General features: G+C 33.0%; 3 protein-coding genes across 3 annotated transcripts; 2 read left to right on the top strand and 1 right to left on the bottom strand.

Annotated features, from left to right (window-relative positions):
• The first annotated feature begins 3,813 nt into the window (after positions 1-3,813).
• LOC132625183 (UDP-glycosyltransferase 91C1) lies at positions 3,814-5,587 on the top strand. The gene has a single exon (XM_060340001.1). It carries the CDS (start codon positions 4,069-4,071, stop codon positions 5,488-5,490), a length of 1,422 nt encoding a protein of 473 aa, XP_060195984.1. The 5' UTR covers positions 3,814-4,068; the 3' UTR covers positions 5,491-5,587.
• Positions 5,588-6,116: 529 nt separating this feature from the next.
• Positions 6,117-8,418, top strand: LOC132625181 (pentatricopeptide repeat-containing protein At2g01860). Its single transcript, XM_060340000.1, has one exon. The coding sequence runs from the start codon at positions 6,692-6,694 to the stop codon at positions 8,228-8,230; it is 1,539 nt and encodes a 512-aa protein (XP_060195983.1). The 5' UTR covers positions 6,117-6,691; the 3' UTR covers positions 8,231-8,418.
• A 317-nt stretch (positions 8,419-8,735) lies between these two features.
• LOC132625180 (LRR receptor-like serine/threonine-protein kinase GHR1) lies at positions 8,736-13,931 on the bottom strand. Its single transcript, XM_060339999.1, has 3 exons — positions 11,980-13,931; positions 10,291-11,826; positions 8,736-9,528 (listed from the first exon to the last, which is right to left on the bottom strand). The coding sequence occupies exons 1-3, from the start codon at positions 13,040-13,042 to the stop codon at positions 8,945-8,947; spliced, it is 3,183 nt and encodes a 1,060-aa protein (XP_060195982.1). The 5' UTR covers positions 13,043-13,931; the 3' UTR covers positions 8,736-8,944.
• Positions 13,932-21,857: the final 7,926 nt, after the last annotated feature.

The following is a 21,857-nucleotide window of genomic DNA, read 5'->3' as shown; positions in this document are numbered from 1 at the left end:
TCACCTTCATGATGGAACTTTGAACCAACTTTTTTGCTTAGTTTGTCACCAATTATACGTTATAAATATAATAAATTATTAAATTGATTCCATTCGTAATAAAATTAATCGAGAGCAGAGTAATAATATAAAAATATCAGTTTGTGCTTGATGCCTTCCTCAATTTCTTAAGAGTCTTCCAAGTAGAGTATGATACTGTAGAACAAAGGACTGATTCATTCTTTCATTGAATTATTTAATATCAAGTGTCTGGTGGTTGGAATTGCAAGTTTGTCCGTGATTTAAATCGAATGAGTGTCAAAAAAGATAAGAGGGATTTAATTTCAATTTGTAAAACGAAACTATAGAAAAATGCAGCAGCATGTTGGGACAAGAATGACTTGTAATATGCCTATAAAGTAGGTATGGGATAGAGTTAGATAACAAGTTAAAAGTAATAGGTAATATAGGAGTATCAAATTATAATAATGAATAATAACGGGAAAAAAGAAATAAGGTAATTATGTAATCATACCAAATGAGTTATTTTACTAACTATTTAGAAGCACGAGTTTTGGTCGTGCTTCGTCGTCAAGTCGTCAACAAAAAAAAAAAAACTATTTAGAAGCACGAGTTTTAGTCGTGCTTCGTCGTCAAGTCGTCAACAACCAAAAAAAAAAAAGTGTAGGCCCCCCTAAATATCAACCAATATTAAAAAAAAGTGTGGGCCCCAACTAAATCAAGCAATATTAAAAAAATGAATTCCATATTAAAAAAAATAAACAATGTAAAAAAAAAAGTGCATCTCATATTAAAAAATCAAACAATATTTATGTAATTTCCAAAGTATCTCATTAAATCAATAATGATGGATTCATTGCCACATGCGTATCAATCCATTAGTGAGAGCAAATAAAATTATTGTACAACAACATACTTAAAATACTTATATATTAAAATAAGATCGAATTTAATTACTTTTTCATTTTTATCCTCACTCTAATAAATGTGAAAAGAGATTAATATCAAATGGAGATCAAATAATGAATAAGGTAAATTAGTCAAATTATAATTCTAATTCACGTTTCCTTAAAAACCCATGCAAAACACAACATGACAAGTAAAATGAACTAAACCGAGATTATTTACCAAAAATTAAAAAATAGCATTTCTTCGTTTAAATAGAAAATCAATTTCTACTTTGTTTCGTTTCAAACATGTAAAATTAATTTAATAATTTGAATTAGAATTATGCAAATCAAAATTACAAAACATAATAAGTATCCTTTAAATTAATCGAATTAAAATTGAAAGTATCAATTGATGCTTAAATATTGCTATTGTTTTATCTCAAAGAGAGGAAAATAGTTTTCTTTTAAACAAGTCTTCTCTTTTAAAAAGTATTAATAAATTTTCGTAGCAAATACGAATGTAATAAAGTTTTAGATACGGAGCACAAAACCCATGCTTCGTGTGTGTATGTATGTATGTGTATATATATATATATATATATCACTATCCAAATACAACTACATTTATATAGATACACTATAATCTAAAGTGTTGGGCCCGTGCGCAGCACGGGCATAGACCACCCATGCTTTGGCGTCCGTTTCCACTGGAAAAAAAAAAGTGTGGGGCCCCACCTAAACATCAACCCATATTTAAAAAAAGTGTGGGCCACAAATAAATACCAACCAATATTGAAAAAAAAAAGAAGTGGAACCGCCATCTCCAAACTCACAGAAAAAAAAAAAGTGGACCACATATTAACAAAATCAAGCAATATTAAAAAAAATGAATCCCATATTAAAAAAACCAATGTAAAAAAAAAGTGCATCCAAAATCAAACAATATTTATGTAATTTCTAAAGTTTCTCATTAAATCAATAATGATGGATTAAAAAAGTGGACCCCATATTAATAAAATCAAGCAATATTAAAAAAATGAATCCCATATTAAAAAAACAAACAATTAATTTCTAAAGTATCTCATTAAATCAATAATGATGGATTAAAAAAGTGGACCCCATATTAACAAAATCAAGCAATATTAAAGTGCATCTCATATTAAAAAATCAAACAATATTTATGTAATTTCCAAAGTATCTCATTAAATCAATAATGATGGATTCATTGTCGCATGCATATCAATCCATTAGTGGGAGCAAATGAAATTATTGTACAGCAACATACTTAAAATACTTATATATTAAAATAAGATAGAATTAATTACTTTCATAAATGTGAAAAGAGATTAATGTCATAAAAGAAAAAATAATATTAAATAGAGATCAAATAATTAATAAGGTAAATTAGTGAAATTATAATTCTAATTAAAAAAGACTGATCCCATTGCTATTGTTTTATCTCAAAGAGAGGAAAATAGTTTTCTTTTAAACAAGTTTTCTCTTTTAAAAAGTATTAATAAATTTTCGTAGCAAACACGAATATAATAAAGTTTTAGATGCGGAGCACAAAACCCATGCTTCGTGTATATATATATATATATATATATATATATATATATATATATATATATATATATATATATATATATATATATATATATATATATATATATATATATATATATATTATCACTATCCAAATACAACTACATATACATAGATATACTATAATCTAAAATATTGAGCGCACGGGCATAGACCATCTAGTAACATATATAGAATGAACATTTCATCATTACGTAACAAAGAGTTTAACGATTCAATTCAATAAATTATAATTAACATGCTCAAAACAAACATTACATCTGAAATAACAATGCAATAGGATACAATGGATAACAACCATCCAAACAACCTGTGATATACTACTATTGTTATTTTGGATTATTTCTTATGCTACTATATGAAATATGAAAACCATAAAAATAAACAGAATAATGCAATAGAGAGAGTAAGATTCGGCATTAGATTAGTATATAAAGGATTTGCATTCTATATATTATCACAGCAGCCAAAAAATTAAGTGATTTCTACTTTCTCCTAACTTTGAAACTACCAATTAATACTATCATAGAAAAATATGAGGTGGTCCGAATGAGAGAATTGAATTTTTGGTCCTTTACAAACTTTATTTAGTTTTATGACTTTTTTATAAGAAATCTTTATTTTTTTACACATAAGAGATCTGAAAAAAAGACATAAGAGATTTGAAAAAGTCATTTTCTTCTGTTCAAATAATATGAGGGCAAGAGATCCTATTTTCACCTTTGAAAGTACCAATTAATACTCTCAAAGAAAAATATGAGGTGGTCCCAATAAATCAATGAGGTGAATTTTTCAAACACATAAATGAAAAAAATGAATTTTGAATAAAAGACTTCAATTTGTCATTTAGACAACAAAATATTATGATCCTCAAGAAGGCAAGCCCTTCTACCACTAACTCTCCCAGCACATCATCTAATTTTGTAACTACTAATTCTACTTGTTTGGATGCTATGAATTCGAATAATTCGATAAGCTCCACCGTATTGAATTTTCTCTAACTCCAGCTGCTCAATTGGGTGTATTTAACTTATTCTACACTTTTATTATTTTTCATGATAGGACATGAGTTGAGCTGAAACGGGAAATATGATTAGTGATGATTTATATAGCCGACGACAACTTGTTTGGAATTAAAACATAGTTGTCCTTGTTGTTAACTATAATCAGATGCAGAATTCCAAGATTGCTGTGCCGTGCGTTTGGACTAGAATATTAAAATAACTTTGTTTTGTTTTTGTGTTTGTCCATTTTATATTTCAAGTGGCTGATGACGAAGAGAGGTTGGATATTCCCATTTCTTTAATCAATCTGAAAGTTCCAGGAAGATGCTACCAAGAGTGGCACATCAAGATTTTTCTGTAAATAATTGCCTTTTATAGTATTAAAATACCTTAGCTTTTGGCAGAATAGTCTAATCTTCTCACTGAAATGGTCTGTGTATAGGAAGTCAAAGCACAGCAGTGCACCATTTTCTTTATATATGCAATGATAAGATCTGAACACTATGCTTTATTGCAATATTATAAAATAACAGGTTATTTGTTCTCTCAGTAGTGCTTTAATTCCTTCAATGGAGAATGAAAAAGAATCTCTTCATGTAGTGATGTTCCCATGGCTAGCCATGGGCCATATCATACCTTTTTTCCATCTATCCAGATGCTTAGCTCAAAGGGGTCACAAAGTCACCTTCATATCCACTCCAAGAAACATTGAAAGATTAGATAAAGTTCCCACTGAACTTGCTCCCCTTTTGCATATTGTAAGCTTTCCTTTGCCTAAAGTATCCAACTTGCCAGATGATGCAGAATCCTCAATGGACATACCTTACCAAAAAGCTCAGTTCTTGAAAATCGCTTTCGATTTGCTCGAAACCCCACTAACCACTTTTCTTGAAAATTCATCACCAGATTGGATTGTCTATGACTATGCTTCTCACTGGCTACCTAAACGTGCACACGATTTAGGCATCTCACGCGCGTTTTTTAGTCTCTTTACTGCTGTAACTATGGCCTTTTTTGGACCTCCTTGGGCTTTGTTGAATGATGAAAGGTCAATCCCCGAGGATTATACAGTTGTTCCGAAATGGATTCCTTTCGAGACGAAAGTCGTTTATCGACTACACGAGATTAAGAAGAACTTCGAAGCACCAGCAGATGAATCCGGTACCACTGATGGAGCCCGATTTGGTGCTTCAATTGATGGAAGTGATGTTGTATTGTTTAGAACTTGTGTTGAGTTCGAACCCGAATGGTTCAACTTGGTTTCTGAGCTTTTTCAGAAACCCGTATTATCCATCGGTGTCCTGCCTCCATCTGTAATACAAGATGAAAATTTAGACAGCAATGAAAATGATACAACATGGCTTAGTATCAAGAATTGGCTCGATAAGCAAAACCAAGACTCGGTGATATATGTTGCACTTGGAACTGAAGCAACAGTTAGTCAAAAAGAGATAAATGAGCTAGCCCTGGGGTTAGAGAAGTGTGGATTACCTTTCTTTTGGGTAATTAGGAATCAACCAAGACATAAACAAGAAGACACACAGATTCAACTTCCTGATGGTTATGAAGACACAGTAAAAAACAGAGGTATAATATACAGAGGATGGGTCCCACAGACAAATATACTAAGTCATTCGTGTATCAGGGGATTCTTGACTCACTGTGGATGGAACTCAGTCATAGAGGCGCTTTGTTTCGGACGGGTTTTGATTATGTTCCCAGTGATGAATGACCAAGGTTTGAATACTAGGTTGCTGCAAGAAAAAGGGGTTGGTGTAGAAATACCAAGAGATGAAAAAGATGGATCTTTTACTAGTGATTCAGTGGCTGAAACTGTGAAGTTTGCAGTGGTGAGTGAAGAGGGTGAGTCTTTGAGAGCTAATGCAAGACAGATGAGTGGCTTGTTTGGAGATAGGAATAGAAATGGACAGCTTATTGATGATTGTGTTAGTTATTTGATGGAAAATAAGATAGGCAAATCTTCTAGTTGAGTAATATTTGGCCAAAAACAAAAGAGAATAATCCGTTGAAGTGTCAACAATAATATGAGTTAGAGCCTGTTTGGATTGGCTTATAAGTTGCTTATAAGCTGTTTTCAGTTTTTTTGAGTGTTTGGCTGGCCAGCTTAAAGTTATTTTGTGCTTAAAATAAGCTCAAAAAAATAATTAGGCTCATTTGACTTAGCTTATCTAAAGCAGCTTATAAGCTGAAAACAGCTTATAAGCCAAAAAAAATAAGTTTGACTACCCCAACTTATTTTTTTTAGCTTATAAGTTATTTTCAGCTTATACGCATAAGCTCATCCAAACAGTAAAAAGGAAGTCCTTGTAATCTTGTTTTTATTTTATCTTTTTCATTTCAAATTGAATTACTGCTTCTTTTCAGGAAGTCCTCATATTTAGTTGTAGCAAATGAATACTCCTTTTAGTTGTAGTAACTTATATGACACTTCTTTTTATCTTTCAAAACGTTTGATATTGTTCGACTATAATATCTCCTTATATAAAAAATACTTCAAAATTTAATACATCAATGTACTTATCGCTCCTAGTCATGAGTGTTAAGGAAAATTTAAAATCGCAAAGCTAAGACAAATGTAAAACGGTGAAACGAATGTGAAAAGGGTCTGGTAAGAAAAACCAAATGAAAGAAATCACCAAGACACCAATCAGAAGACTAGGACATTTTGGATCCCAAGAAACTAGACTTGCACTTTCCTGAGCTGTGTTTAGTGAATTTGTCAATTATGCACAATATAATACAATCAAATTAAACCAAAAAAAAAAAACATTACTTTAATTATAGCAAATAAAGTATGTTTTATTTATAAAATATATTTTCAAAATAATTCAGTATAATACAATATTGCTTAAAACCATATTTTATAAAATGAGTATACTACAAGCAATTCAAACAAGTGTAATGTTTAATTAGGGGGGAAAAAAAATCCCCTCTTTGTTGTTTCCCTTATTAACAGAATTCAAAAAGACGACAAAATTCGTCATTCTTCCCAATCGTATTGTTTCTTCCTCATCCAATGCCTGCTCAGTCCTTAGCTTTGCTCGCCAAATCTGTCATTCAAACGGAATGGATTCTCCATTTTCGTCGTTACATGTAGCTCTGTTTCACTGAAGTCTCAATTGTAAGCATCAAGGGTTATACTAGTCTTGTGCCCACCAACTGTTCGACCAAATGCTCAGCAGAAGTTATTTCATGTTTTCGACCACCAATGAGTCCTTTCCTTGGTCTTCTTCATCCACATATCCCATCTCCCAGACTAGTAGTACCAGTACTGCTGCTTCTAGAACACATTCAAGTCTTGGAAGAAAAGGGAAAAGAGATGTAATCATGGCTGTATCTAGTAATAACAAAACTAACCACATAAAACTTCCAAAAAACCTTAGGAATCCTCGGCGACCAAAGCGACCACCAAACATGGACTATAACTTCAAAAGGGTCTTGTATGAAAATGATGAAGAAACGACCAATGACAACATACCCAGTGTAATCCCACAAGTGAGGTCTGGAATTGATGAAGTAGAAAAAGGAAGGATGTGTGATGATGAGGGAATTATATGGGAATCGGATGAGATGGACGCGATTTCATCTCTTTTTAAAGGGAGGATCCCTCAGAAGCCTGGAAAATTGGATAGAGAGAGGCCTTTACCTCTGCCAATTCCTTACAAGATTCGGCCTTTGGGACTTCCTACACCAAAAAGATTCGCGAATCATTCAAGGCAATCGATATCAAAGCAAGTGTACAAGAATCCCACTTTCTTGATTGGTTTGGCTAAAGAAATTCAGGGTCTTTCAGCTCAGGAAAATGTATCAAAAGTTCTTGGTAAATGGAGCCCGTTTCTTCGAAAAGGATCGTTGTCATTGACAATCCGAGAGTTGGGTTATTTGGGCCTTCCTGAGAGAGCTTTGGAAACATTCTGTTGGGTGAAGAAACAACCCCATTTATTCCCTGATGATTATATTCTTGCTTCTACCGTTGAAGTTCTTGCCGGGTCAAACGAGTTAAAAATGCCGTTTGATTTGGATAAGTTCACTGGCTTGGCTAGTCGGAGTGTGTATGAAGCGATGTTAAGGGGTTATATTAAAGGAGGAAGCTTGAAGCTTGCTTTGAAGCTTCTTTCAATGGCTAAGGAATCTAACAGAGTGCTTGATACTGGGGTGTATGCTAAGCTAATCTTACAGCTTGGTAAGGATCCTGATAAAAGCACACTTGTCTTGGTATTATTAGAGGAGCTTGCTGTGAGAGATGATCTGAATTTGACACCACAAGACTGTACAGCTATCATGAAGATTTGCATTAGGCTGGGAAGATTTGAAATTGTGGAGGGACTATATGATTGGTTCAGGAAATCTGGTGGTAATCCAGGTGTAGTTATGTATACTACTATGATTCACTGTCGTTATTCAGCGAACAAATATAGAGATGCATTAGCCATGCTATGGGAAATGGAAGCTTCAAATTGCCTTTTTGATCTACCAGCTTATCGTGTAGTGATTAAGCTCTTTGTTGCTTTGAACGATCTTTCAAGGGCTGTACGCTATTTCTCTAAACTTAAGGAAGCGGGTTTTAGTCCAACTTTTGATATATACTGCAGCTTGATCAGAATTTATATGGCTTCTGGAAGGCTGGCCAAGTGTAAGGATATCTGCAAGGAGGCAGAGATGGCTGGATTCAGGTTTGACGAACATACAATGTTAAAGTTGCATCAGTAAATTGTTGTATCTTGTGATGTATTTACATGTAATTTAGAGTTCCTGTTTTTTATATTCAGATCTTTATCCCACCCCTCTTCTCATTTGCATAGTTAAATGCATTGTAGTTGTTGGCATCCATAGGTTCTTGTAACTATTCCAGCTTTGGTGTCTGTATAATGATGCAATTTTGCAATTGAGTTTCTGGAGACCTTTACTGGGGCGCAAAGTTAATATCAGCAGAAAGTCTGCTTGAGCATCTGAAAATGATCTGTGTTACTGCTGCAGAAGAGGGATTTCCAGTATTGTATTCATGGCGCATCGGAAGGAGTTTCAAGAATATTTTCTCCTCCCACTTTTCATTTAGCGATATTCTATTGAAATTGTAGAAAACGGCCATCAATACTTACTCTCACCCTCCAATGATACTACATTTCATGCATATTTTGGTTATAATTAAGTAGGGTCAAACATGCTTGCCCCTTTTTCTTCAGAATTATCGGCCAAAGAGTATTTACTCCAAATAAACTGTCAAAACACTGGAAGCTCTTATAGGCCGAAAGGGGAGAAAAGTTTGTTTACACATTAAATATACAACAAACAATGGTCAATAAAACTAGCCTCGTTCACATACTAAGTGTTCTAATTCTACTACTCAAAAGGGAGGTCAATGAGCTATTTGATTCCCAAAGTAGAGCAAAACATATGGTTCACCAAAACCAAAATGAGTACAAACTATATAGATGAAAGATCCTCATATATAGTCTTGATACCAGGCCTCTCGGATATAGAACGAATGCATCGCACAGCTATCCCAAGAACCTCCTTCATTTGCTTCTCCATTGCTGGATTTCCCATCTCAGGTGACAACACATTATCAAAACAATCCGAACCACGACCTTCTGCCACCTTCAACCTTACCCAGTCAGTCAAGTCTACTCCACCATCTTCGCCAGAGACAACATCCCCTGCACACTTCCCACTTAGCAGCTCCAACAAAATAACTCCAAAAGCATATACATCTGATTTGAAGGAAGGCAGTGGTTTCTTTGATACAGCCAACTCGGGGGCACGATAACCCAACACTCCTGCATCAAGAATCTGCTCTATTGTGCCGGCTTGAGTCATAAGCCGATGAAGGCAGTAATCGGCAACCCTTGCATTAAGGTCAGGCCCATCCAACAAGATGTTGGTTGCTTTAAGGTTTCCGTGTGGAACCTCACGATCAAAATGGAGGTAGTTTAAGCCACGTGCAACATCAACTGATATTTTGAGTCTTTGAGGCCAGGTTAGTGGTGGACCTTTTCTACCAGGTCGATCTACAGATATGAAGCACATTAGAGAAGTATATTGAGAATGACCACACAAACAATTATCGATGGTCACATGAGCTGAAAGAAGTCATTTTGTAGAATTTTATACAAGAAAAATGTATCACGTTCTAGCTGATTTCTAGTAAAGTAAATTATGATAACAAAAGCTAAACATCACATATTTCAGATCCATTAAGAACTCAAACATCCAGAATTTTAGCTACTGGAAATAATAAGTACCATACTACAAATCCCTCACAGCTTGTGTAGTGACAATAGCATAGAGTATTGGTATAGTATGACTTGGTGTGAAAATTACGTAAGCAAAAGATAGATTTCCTCTTTTTTTTATATATGGTATATTACTACTTGCTGTGAACATTACATAAACAAAAGACAGATATGCATAATGTTTTTGATATATGGTATATTACTGCTTGGTATGAAAAGAGTGTAAAGCGCATATAGATATTTACTATATATTAGGCTCTAGATGTGCTAAAGTATTAGCACACCCCACAGGATCGCACAGCAATGTTAAAGTGCTCAACTGTAATGCCCATGGGAAAACTACGAACCATAAGAATTGTCATATATATATATATATATATATATATATATATATCACACATTCAGATTGCCTTGTATGAAATATGAAATGGGAACTAAAGAAAATTGACTAGATTAAAGAAGAGGGAGGCAAAACGTTTACTAAGGATTTACAGCAAAACATTACATGAGAATTTAGAGTTAGGACATGAAGCTTACCATAGAGGAAACTTGCAAGACTTCCAGGAGATATATAATCCGAAAGAATGAGCTTCTCATGTTGTGTGGGGCCCCAGTAGTAACCTCTCAATCCTACTACATTAGGATGCCTGATATTGGCAAACTTTTTAGCCTCCTTTGCGAAATCCTTTCTCTGCTTTGCCACTCCTTCTCTCAACCATTTCACAGTCAGAAGCAACCCATTCTCTAGTGTTGCCCTATAAGATGTACCATGGCTGCTTCTACCTAAGACTTCAGCTGGAGCCCTGGAAAGTTCCTCAGGTGTAAAAGAGATTGTATCATCCAGGAAGTACAGCTCCCCAGCCAGACGATCTGGAGACCTCACATCCAATCTTGCAAAATTTTCTGCAGTATATGAATCTCCAGATTCTGGTGACCAAGAGAAATGGCTACCTTTTGAAGGGGAGAAACCAGTTATAGCAGCCATTTTCTCATCTGGACTAATTATTTCTGATGATTCTTTTCGTGAAGTCCTAAGATCTTCAGCTGAAACGACTACACCACCAGTACCCTCTCTACTGCTAAAGCCAGAAGGATTTGATGGGGCTTGGCGATGAACATCTTTTTCAGTAACACAAGGATGAGGCTTCCTTGACGCTCGTATATAATAAATGAAAATGGCTAGCAAGACCAAAATAATAAGAGCAATTACACTGGAAACTATTATTACCACCTTGATGATAGTTTTAACTGATCTTTTCTGGTTTTCTGGTGAAGCTCGACCAGATCCTGGGGGAGGATTTGGAAATTGAAGTTCAGGGTTTCCCGGGTAGAAAGATGATAAAGGAAACTTCCTCAAATGTACAGGGACAACACCAGATAAGTCATTGAGTGATGCATTGAAGCTTTGGAGGCCATCAGGCAGGTTCTCTGGCAGTGGACCGGTAAAATGATTCTGTGAAATGTCTAGAGAAGTAAGCGAATTAACTTGCCCAATCGAAGTAGGCAGAGATCCAGATAAATTATTTCCAGCTATATCAAGTACTTGAAGCGTGGTCAATGAACCAAACTCATCAGGAAAAGAACCAGCAAGCTGATTATGAGAAAGATCAAGAACACGGAGGTTGGGTGTAGCAGAGGGGGGAAAGAAATCAATATTTCCAACAAGTGCATTGTTTTGTAGGTGAAGTTCTTCGATAGTGGGTAATGTTATCAGAGAAGTGAGAAGAGGCCCATCCAGCTGGTTGAAACTAAGATCAAGGACAGTGATCTTAGGAAACTGTGCAATAACTTTTGGCAGAGATCCAGTAAGAGCATTGTGAGAAAGGTTTAGGCTATTTAAGCGCAGAAACTGAGCTGTAACCTCAGGGATGTTTCCTGTCAGTTGGTTTTGGCTGAGGTCAAGAAATTCAACATTCCCCCAATGCTGCATTCTAGTTAGATTTCCCTCTAACTGGTTTTTTGAGAGATCAAGAACTGCAGTACTTCCTGTCACCAGTGGAAGTTCACCGGAAAGAGCATTGGAGGATAAGTTAAGAACACGCAAACTTGTTGATGTAATCATGCTTAATGACCCTGTAAAATGAAATGACTGCGTAAAGCACAGAAGCAAAATGATAGGAAATAAACTAGTACTTCGTTTGTTGTAACTTCAGTTCAACACAAGGATGACAATTAAACACTTTATTTGCAAAATGAATTTCAAAATGAGAGCAGTTTGGAATATACCTGTGAGGTTGTTTCCACTTAAATCCAATTCTGTGAGAACCGAAGCATCTCCTTTCCAAAGATCATTTGGGACGAACCCAGAGAATCTATTGTTGCTGAGTTTGAGGACCTCAAGATCATAAACAAAATTAAAGCCAGGTAATTCCCCAGACAGCTGATTGTAGCTCAAATCCAGAACCTTCAAGTTCCCGAATGCCTGAGCTCCACTGCCACTTACTAGTGACCCTGTAAGCTGATTATGGCTAAGACTCAAGTACTTGACCGACCCGGATATACCTGGTAGAAAATTCTGATGTTGAGAAGCGGAACTCACGAGTAAATTTCCACTTAAGTCAACATAAGTTGCAGTAGTAAGCAGTAAGAACTCTGGATCCAAAGTACCATCAAGCATATTTCCATGCAAGTCAAGAATTTCAAGGTTAGCCATTAGCTCAAATCCTTTTGGGATTGTCTTTGCAAATCCATTAAGAGATAGATTGAGGTATACCAAATTATTTAACTTGGTTAAAGATGAAGGAAGTGGCCCAGAAAGAGAATTATGGCTCAAATCCAAAGATTCAATTGACATGAGCTCAGCAATCGTATCCGGGATTGGGCCAGAGAAGTTGTTACCAGCTAATGTCAGATTCTTTAAGCTTCCTACTTTTCCAATCTGTGGTGGTAAAGAGGAGTTGAATAGATTGTTTGAAATATCCAAATACTCAAGGCTCTTGAAGTCACCAATTTTCTTTGGCACTACCCCAGCAATTGAATTGTTAGCCATAGAGAGTTTGACTAGCATTGTGAGGTTAGCAAACACACTCAAATCTGCATCGGCAGATAAACCCAAGTTGTCAAGGACGACAGCTGCAACATTACCACCATTGCACATGATACCATTCCAAGATGAAGGGCACCCATTGAAATCAATTGACTCCTCATTCCATGACTGCAGTACATAACCAGTTGGATCATGCTTGATACCCTTCCTAAACTCAAGCAAGGCCAAAATGTCCTGGGAAGGAAGCTGCCCCATCGCAGAACCAAAACAAAGCACAAGTATAAAAAACCTAAATAGCTTCATTATAACACCAGAAGAAGCTCTGCTAGACCAAGTGACAAACTCACTCCCAAAAATACAAGGCAAACTTTTACCTTCCAAGCTTAAAGAAATCCAAAAGGGGCAGCTGTAAGTATGAGGTTCACTTTAAGTAGAAGTTCAACATAAGAATAGCACCTCACACAAACATATATACATGCCACTAAACCTCAATGTCAACCATGACAGTTCAAAGCACTGAAACAAGAGGAAAAAAGTACACAACTTCAACCCAAAATCACCAAAGTCCTCCTTCAACCAACAATAAATGGACCAAAACCAGACACATCTAAATACAGAAATGCAACTTTTCTAGGTGCAGAAGCTGAAAGGAGGCAATGAGTGACAAAAACAAAGTGCAGACTACACTTTCAAAGACCCAATATAGGAAAACAAGTTCAGCATGTCTTACCAAACAGCACACATTTATTTCCAAGAAAGTTAGCTCAAATGAAGAGGGGGAAAAGGCAGTCTTTTTCAAAGATTTACTGAAAATGTTCAGCTTCTTGCAATGACTACAGCTTCAGTTATCTTGAAACCTCAGGTTTGCTCACATTCACCAACTTCCCCTCTTCTTTAATGCACTCAACTGTTGGCCTAAAAAATCAGCATTAAAGTACAAGAAAATGGAATAGCCCTTAAGAATTTTGATAAATGAAGTTCAAGAAAAGGACCAACAATTCTTTTCCTCAGGGTAAAACCCTAGTCTTGTTTTGAGATATATGAACGAAAGAGAAGCCTAACACCACCAAGAAATGGCAGTGACACTCAGCATTATTTGTCTTCTTGCTAGTTCAAAGACATATTTTCTCTCTCTTACAACTCTCACCTTCTCTCTCTAAAAAGGACATTTTTGTTGGGAGACTCAAAAAGACTCCTTTAATTATGTCTCTTTCTATTCATTGGAATTTTTTAATTGGCTTTTTGCCAAATTAACAAAATCTAGTAGTACTACTTGAATTATTATTCTTTTTTTTTTGGGGGGGGGAAATTTTTACTTAAAATTTGATATCAGAAATTCGGAACTACTATTAAACCTTTTTCATCAATTTGCTAGTAGTCATTTCAAGATTTTATACAATGTTTTGATATCCTCGTATTCTCTTTTTTTTATCTCAAAATGAATTTTGTATCGTGTTTCTGGACTATACTTTAAATATTTAAAGGTTTATTGTATCTCAGAAATAGTGTTTGTAAAAGTGAATTTGTTCAATTTGACTCAGGATGTGACTATTAAATTGTTTGAGTATGTTTTAGTTATTTCAAAATTTTAGTAATCAGATTTATGTTAAGAAATGCTATGAGAAGTAAAGGCTCCTGTTTTAAAATTTCAACACGGACAAGATTTGATTCTCGCATGTATTTTTTTTTTCTTGACCTTTTAAAAAGGTCAAAGATTAATAATAACAATTGGTATGTTGTTTCACTCACTGTATGGAATTTATGCTTAGAGTTTTCGGATGATTGTCCATCTTTTCATTCGTTTGAGATTAATAAATACTCCCTCCGTCTCATAATAAATATCACGTTAATAAAAAAAAAAATGTCCCATAATAAGTGTCATTTTAGGAAATTAAGATGTGAATTGACTAATTTTTTCTAACTCTACCCTTAGACAAAAAGTGACATGTTTATGTACTCAAGACAAAAAATTACATTGTAATTTGGTATTGTTGAATTTTCAATGTCAAAAGGAATACTTATGCATGCTCTAATCAAGAGGGAAAAGTAATTTATTTTTATTATATAAGAATAGTTTAGTAAGCTTCATATTATATTATTGAATTCTTAATATACGTATTTTTTTTATAAAGGTGACACTTGTTATGCAATGGAGAAAGTAATTTTTATTTGTTTAAAAGGTTCAATATTTTGGAAAAGGCTCACAATAGTTTGGCAGGAAAAAAGAGGGGGGGAAAGAGAAATAGCGGGAAATGAGGTTTTTTTTTTTTTTTTTTTTTGTCAGTAAATTGCGAGCCTTTTACCAGGGAAAGAAGCATTAAGGAATCTTTTGTGGACGTGAAAAGGATTTATTAATTCAGGTTATTTTAAGATTGTCTTAAAAGGCCTTTTATTGGGAAGTGTTGCTGTGTAGAAGAGCATGGGGGACTGTGGTCTACTGTAGACATCAATCTGGGTCCTACATGTGCCCTTTGACTAGGGTTTTTACATATTCTCTTTTTTCTTTTTCCCTTTTCCTCAAGCTTTAGATTTTCTTGCACCCAATCTAATTGAAATGTACTCCCTCCCGGTAAAAAAAAATGTTACTCAGCCTCTGTTTGGGCTTATTTAATTAGGAGTAGTTTAATCAATTTACATATTTTTTTCTTGAAGCTAATAATTTCTTAAAGAGTGTGTAAATGGCTAAGTGGACTCTTTCTTTTTATCCAAAGGGATTAGTATTTTTTTTAACACCTGATTTTGGTATCTGCTTTGGAGCCTGATAAAGGGGATTCTCCCATGGACTCGGAATGTATTACTCCTTTTATTTTAATTTGTATGAATTTATTTGATTGTACACAAAATTTTAAGAAGAGACAAAGACTTTTGAAAATTATGAAGTTAAACATATTATACTCTCTCCGATAAAAAATAGTGCCCACTTAGCCATTTACACACCCCTTGAGAAAATATTAACTCCTAGACAAAAAATAAGTAATTTGACTAAATTGTCCCTAAATCAATATGTATTAGATTTGATCACATAACACTTAATATGGGTAAATCTAAAAAAATAAGGTTACTTTTTTCTTGAGTTGATAAGTGAACATTCTTTTTTACTCTAAAAAAAAACAAAGTGAACACTTTTTTTATCCATAGGAAGTAATTAGGCCCAGTTTGGGCATGGTTTCAAATCATGTTTGGACATACAATTTGAATATTTAAGTTGTATTTTCTCTTATACACATAAAAACCCCACAAATTGTAAAAACTATCAAAACATTCTCAATTCTTATACAATCTTACCAAATGAGCAAATCATAGTTTGTAACAAAATTAGTACACTACTAGAAAGCTTTTCTAAAAAATGCAACATCAATTAATCAAACATTACTTCAATAAAATCAAAAATTTAACATGAATAGTAATGTAACTACTATTTAATATAATCTTCCACATAAACTAAACGTTGGTAGACATAAATAAAAATTGGTGGAAGTTAATGAGATTGGTAAATGATTGATGGGGGTAATTGTTAAAAATATTTACCAATGTTTTTTTTTTACAAAATATTAACTTATGGGTTAAATTTTATATTTAAAAAAGTTGAAACTATAATTTCATGCTTTTTTGAATGATTTGGGTTCAAACCATGCATGATTTCAAATCAAATTTCAAATCACGACTGAAAATTGATAGTTAAACATTGATTTAAAATTATGATTTCAAAATTAATGGCCGAACGCCTACTTAGTAAGCGAATGAAACTCAAGGGCCAGTGTCTCAAGAAATTGTCAGCATGGCATAGTCATAATTAAAATGTCACATAGGTGTCTTTTACAATAACAAATGTTTGATATAACCTTGTCATTATTTTGTAATCCACAGGAAGACAAGTGAAAGTGGAGTTAGATTGTGTTGTACCAACAACCATAGGACAAAGAGAAAGACATCGTTAAACCAATTCCTGCTACTGCATGCAATTTCGAATTAATGTGGATAATGATGGTTATTTTTTGCAAAGGTTTCTTAACGTGGAATCATTTGGTTTTGTGATTGGACATTTTATATAAATGACTACGCTTTGGGGTTTAAAATTTGTCATTGCTACAGTTTCAATATTTACATGGCATAGCTATTGTTTTTCCGCTGTATTCATAAAATGGCTCAATGTATTCATAAAACGACATGAATACAACGAGTAAAAATGTATTAAAAAATTCTTTTGTTGTATTCAAGTCATACGTATTCAACGCAGTTGTATATTGTATTCAACTTATCGTATATAAGAAATTTTAAGTGAATACAGCGAGTAATACATTAAAAAATTAAATACATAAAAATATAATTCAGATTTTGCTGTATTCAAGTCAGATTCGATATATTCAAGTCAGATGTATTCAACTAAATTGTATTCAATTCAAATGTATTCAACTCAACTGTATTCATTTGTATCTACTTTTACATTATATTCACTTAATTGTATGCTAAAAAATGAATTAATACACTCATAAAGAAACACGATTTTTCAGATCCGGCACCGAAATCTGACTGGAAAATCCATCGTCGGCCAGATTAGATAGATAAAAGTCACCGTCAGCCAGATCTGATCGGAAAATTCGAGAGAGAGAGACCGCGGCGACCAGATCTGACCGAAAAATCTCTCGTTGAGTTGTGTTTCTCGATGGCGGCGGCCAGATTTGACCGGAGAAGCCACCGTCGCCCAGATTTGACCGGAAAAGCACTCCGACGATGTTAGAGAGAGAGCGAGAGTGGAGGAGGGTGTTTTAGATGTTAGAGAGAGAAGGAGGAGGAGAGAGTTATGTATTTTATCTTAATAGTTAATAATTGTCATTAACATATCAATGTTATCTATCAGAAATAATTAAGGTAAACTATAACTACTAAATATAATTACCTAGTATAAGTTTGTCAAGCCATATATGTAGATATCCTTTGTAATTTGTCTCTTGAATGCCACGATTTTGATTTTGCACACTTGCAGCACAATTATGGATTGACTAGGTAGTTCTATATGGTCAACTGGTCAAGTCTCGTAAAAGAATTTTCGGTGCTTTCTTTATTATTTTTTTAGAGACAATAGCATAACAGCTTGAGATTTCAAGATCACAACTCATGAGGTAACAAAAGAATTATTTGAGGCAGTAAAACTTCTGTCACAATTTTTATCCTTATTATTCATGATTTTCCTATTGACGATACATACCGGCAATCCCCACCCCCACTCAAAAAGAAATAAAGGGAAAAGGAAAGGTCAAAAAACCATTAATCTCTCATTACTTTGTGGACGTTTATAAACTGTTCATGATTAGAAATAGATACGTATCATCAGAAAGTTAATCACCACTGCCATTTTTTTTTTAAAAGAAAATGTTAAGCTTATCCTTCATCCGTTGCTACTTAAATAGTAGTGCACTGTCCCACCATTTTACCTTTAAATGGAGAAGTTTTTAAAGTCGTATAGATGTTAATGTTTAAGCATATAAATTTCAAAAGTTATACAATCATATAAATGTTACTCTCTCCATATCAAAAAGAATGTTCACTTAATTATTTTTTTTAGGTAAAAAAAAAAGTCTTTATTTTTTATTTTTGGGTAAAAAAGAAAGTTCGCTTATCAAATTAAGAAAGAATTAACCTTATTTTTTCAGATTTGACCCTATTAAGTATTATGTGATCAAATCTCAATACATATTTAATTCATGGCAGTTTAGTCTAATTACCTATTTTTATCTAGGAGTTAGTATTTTCTTATGGTGTGTGCAAATGGCTAAGTAGACACTATTTTTTATCCGGAGGTAGTACTAATCTCTCTGTTTCAGGTAATCTGTTGTGGTTTCTAAAATAGTTATCTCAAATTATTTGTTATTTTTAAAGTTCAAAACAAAATTAAACATTTTTTTTCATTTCATCTTTAATAGTAATTGTTCTTGAAGACTACAAACAACTCAATTATTGGGTGATATTATGATTGTTCAAATTCCAATGAAAGGATAAAATAGCTAAATCCTCTTTTAATTAATACTCCCTCCGTTCATTTTTACATGTCCACTATTTCAAAAATAAATTTTCACTTTTACTTGTCACTTTTAGCATATCAAGAAAAGATAAATTTTTTTTCTGTTTTACCCATACTATTAATTACTCACTTCAAATCATTTTTCAAATTCAATAAAAATATGTATCAATTAATATGAATATATTAGTAAATTAAGCATGCCATTTATTATTTCTTAAATAACATAAAAACTTTAAAATGAATAAGTAAAAATTAACGGAGTAAGTACTACTTTTTAAGAAGTGTGTAAAACAAAATCACAATAATCTGAGACACACGGAGTAATAGTTTTTGCTAATGCTATGGCTGTCCAAGCTCACTTTAAACCTTTCCTTTTTACTTGCTGTAACTTTTGCCCTTTACCTGTTTCAGAGTACACTTTAAAAACAAAAAAAAAAAAAAAATCCTTTTGTCTTTTCGCTTAGGCGGAGAAAATATTGCTTTTTCTTTTTTTTTATAATCATAATGTCTGGACTAGTTGCGTGCGCCTCACTATTTTCAGGCGATATTTGCTATCTTTTTTTAGCATAGATATTTGATAACTTTATTTACAGGCTTTAATAAATGGAAAGAAATCGCTTACTCATTTCGTCCCAATTTAAGTATTTTAGTTTAACTGAATATAAAGTTTAAGAAATAAAAAGAGACTTTTGAATCCTGTGATTATTAAAGATATGTGTAATGTATTAAAATGTCCTTTAAATCTTATTTGTCATATAGAGTTTTTGAATTATCAACTTATTAAATATATAATAAGATACTCTTTTTGAAACATAAAAAAAGAAGTAAGATACTTTAATTGAAATGAAGAGAGTAATATTTGTGTCTTTGCTAAAATTTAACTTAGAAATCTCAGGATTCTCACTACATTAAGGAACCGTTTGGATATGATTTCATCTCATGAGATGAAATCACGAGATGAAATCATATTTGGACATGCAATTTGGATTTCTTAACTTGCAGTTTTTTTTATAAACATAAAAACCCCACAAGTTGTGAAAACCATCAATTTTTTTCCAATTCTCATACAATCTTGCCAAATGAGTAAATCATAGTTCATAATAAAATTAATACGCTACTAGAAGACCTTTCTAAAAAATACAACATCAATTGATCAAACTTTAGTTCAATAAAAAGGAAAATTTAGCATGAATAATAATGTAACTACTCTTTAATATAATCTCCCACACTGTAAACATGATTGATAAATATATTTTACCAACTTGCAGATTAATATTTAATACAAATGGTTGGTAAACATGATTGGTAAATATATCTACCAACTTATGAGTCTTTTTTTTACAAAATATAAACATATACGTCAAATTTTACATTTATATTTTTTGAAATTATGATTTCAAATCTCAAATCATGTCGTTTTGGATGATTTGAAATTTCATCTCATGAGATGAAATCAGATATGAAATCACATGTCTAAACGCTGAGTATCGGATATCCATACGCCTACTAAATGTAAGGCCCTTGGCTCATTTTAAGTTCTTCCCTTGGGGCCAACAGAAATGAGGGCGTGGACTTTTTATTATCTAGAGAAGACTTCAAGGAAAAATGTGGGCTCCCTTCCCGATAGTGCTTGAGTTCTAGGTAGGCAAGTAGGTTGTTTGGTTGACATAAGATGAGATATTTCAGCATTAATTTCTTATATTATGTTTGATACTCACTTTGTTTTAATTTATATGAAGTTATTTTTTTAGTACATATTAAAATAAATGATATTTTTCCTAATTTGAAAATAAATTTACTTTATGAATGATTTACAGCCACACAAATATTCAAAACTTATTTTGAATCACAAATTTCAAAATCTTTCCTATTTCTTAAATGTCGTGCACATCAAATGAGTTCACATAAATTGAAACAGAGGGAGTATAAGTTATAAATTTATCTCAGGATAATTTTATATCTTGCATCAAACAGAATATAAAATGAAGTCCAAAATTAATCCTGGAATATCCCACTTTATCCCATTATAGTTGGGATTATTTTATCCCATCTTTCAGATGGAATAAATTAGTCTCAGGACTATAATCTCAGGATTATAATACCGAAATAATTTAGTCCGCGTACCAAATGACCCCTACTTTGTTCACTTTTATTTATCTACTATGGACTTTGTACACCCTTTAAAAAAATGAAATGCAGATTTATCATGATATCCATATTAATTGGTATATATTTTTAATGAATTTGAAAAATGTTTTAAAAATGAGTAATTAATAGTACCAGTGTTTTAAAAGACGTTTTTGAGGCGAGGCGTACCAAAAACGCACCGAGGTGTACAGGCGTGGCGTAAGTATCTTGGGGCGTAAGCCCCAACCTTCGGGGCGTTCGCCTAGGCGTAAGCCCCGGGAACTTTTACAAATTTGCACCAAAATTGCTTAATATTTTTTTTAAAAAAATAAATATCCAATAGTTAACTCATAGTAAATTCTCAAACTAAATATCTCAAAAAGTCAAAAGTTTTTTTCTATCTATCCTAATTTCATAAGCTTTTCTCATTGTTGTTTACGGAGTAACATATACGCTTTACACCTTTGTATGCAAAGTAAACTACGAAACAAATAGTTTTGTCCTCCAATTCTTACTATCTTCCATGTTTGCATTTTCCTTCTTTATGCTTTATTTTCTTCAAGATTTTCTTAGCATTCTTCAATTTATCTTTTCCAAGATAGTTTTTAATTTTAGAATTTCTTTTGATATGACTCTAGTTTAGATAATGTTTTGAAGACTCCACTTGACTATTTGTATTATAATGAGTATTAATTTGTATCTAGTTTTAGGTTTTAAAATAATAACTTTATATTATTGTCAATTTTATCTTTGAATTATTAGGAGAGAGTATCATTTTGTCAACTCTAATTATGTTTTATCATAGTCATGTTATTGTGTAATGTATATTTACATTCACTTTTTCAAGATTTTTTTAATAGTTCATGCATATGTTAGCATGTTAATAATAAATATATACATTTTTATACTAATTCTTTTTGATTTATATAATTTTAATATATTTTTTACTTATATTTTTATTTTATAAATTTA

Source organism: Lycium barbarum, chromosome 12, assembly GCF_019175385.1.
Source record: "Lycium barbarum isolate Lr01 chromosome 12, ASM1917538v2, whole genome shotgun sequence".
NCBI lineage: Eukaryota > Viridiplantae > Streptophyta > Magnoliopsida > Solanales > Solanaceae > Lycium > Lycium barbarum.
The sequence above is the reverse complement of the archived record's forward strand: the minus strand, read 5'-3'. Positions and strand labels throughout refer to the sequence as shown.

Bases quoted from the DNA above. Each gene is read 5' to 3' on its own strand.
- LOC132625183 (XM_060340001.1), top strand. From the start codon at position 4,069: ATGGAGAATGAAAAAGAATCTCTTCATGTAGTGATGTTCCCATGGCTA.
- LOC132625181 (XM_060340000.1), top strand. From the start codon at position 6,692: ATGCTCAGCAGAAGTTATTTCATGTTTTCGACCACCAATGAGTCCTTT.
- LOC132625180 (XM_060339999.1), bottom strand. From the start codon at position 13,042: ATGAAGCTATTTAGGTTTTTTATACTTGTGCTTTGTTTTGGTTCTGCG. The intron at 11,827-11,979 runs GTATATTCCAAA...TTCATTTTACAG, and splicing joins AAGTGGAAACAACCTCACAG to GGTCATTAAGCATGATTACA. The intron at 9,529-10,290 runs GTAAGCTTCATG...TCATATCTGTAG, and splicing joins TCTTGCAAGTTTCCTCTATG to ATCGACCTGGTAGAAAAGGT.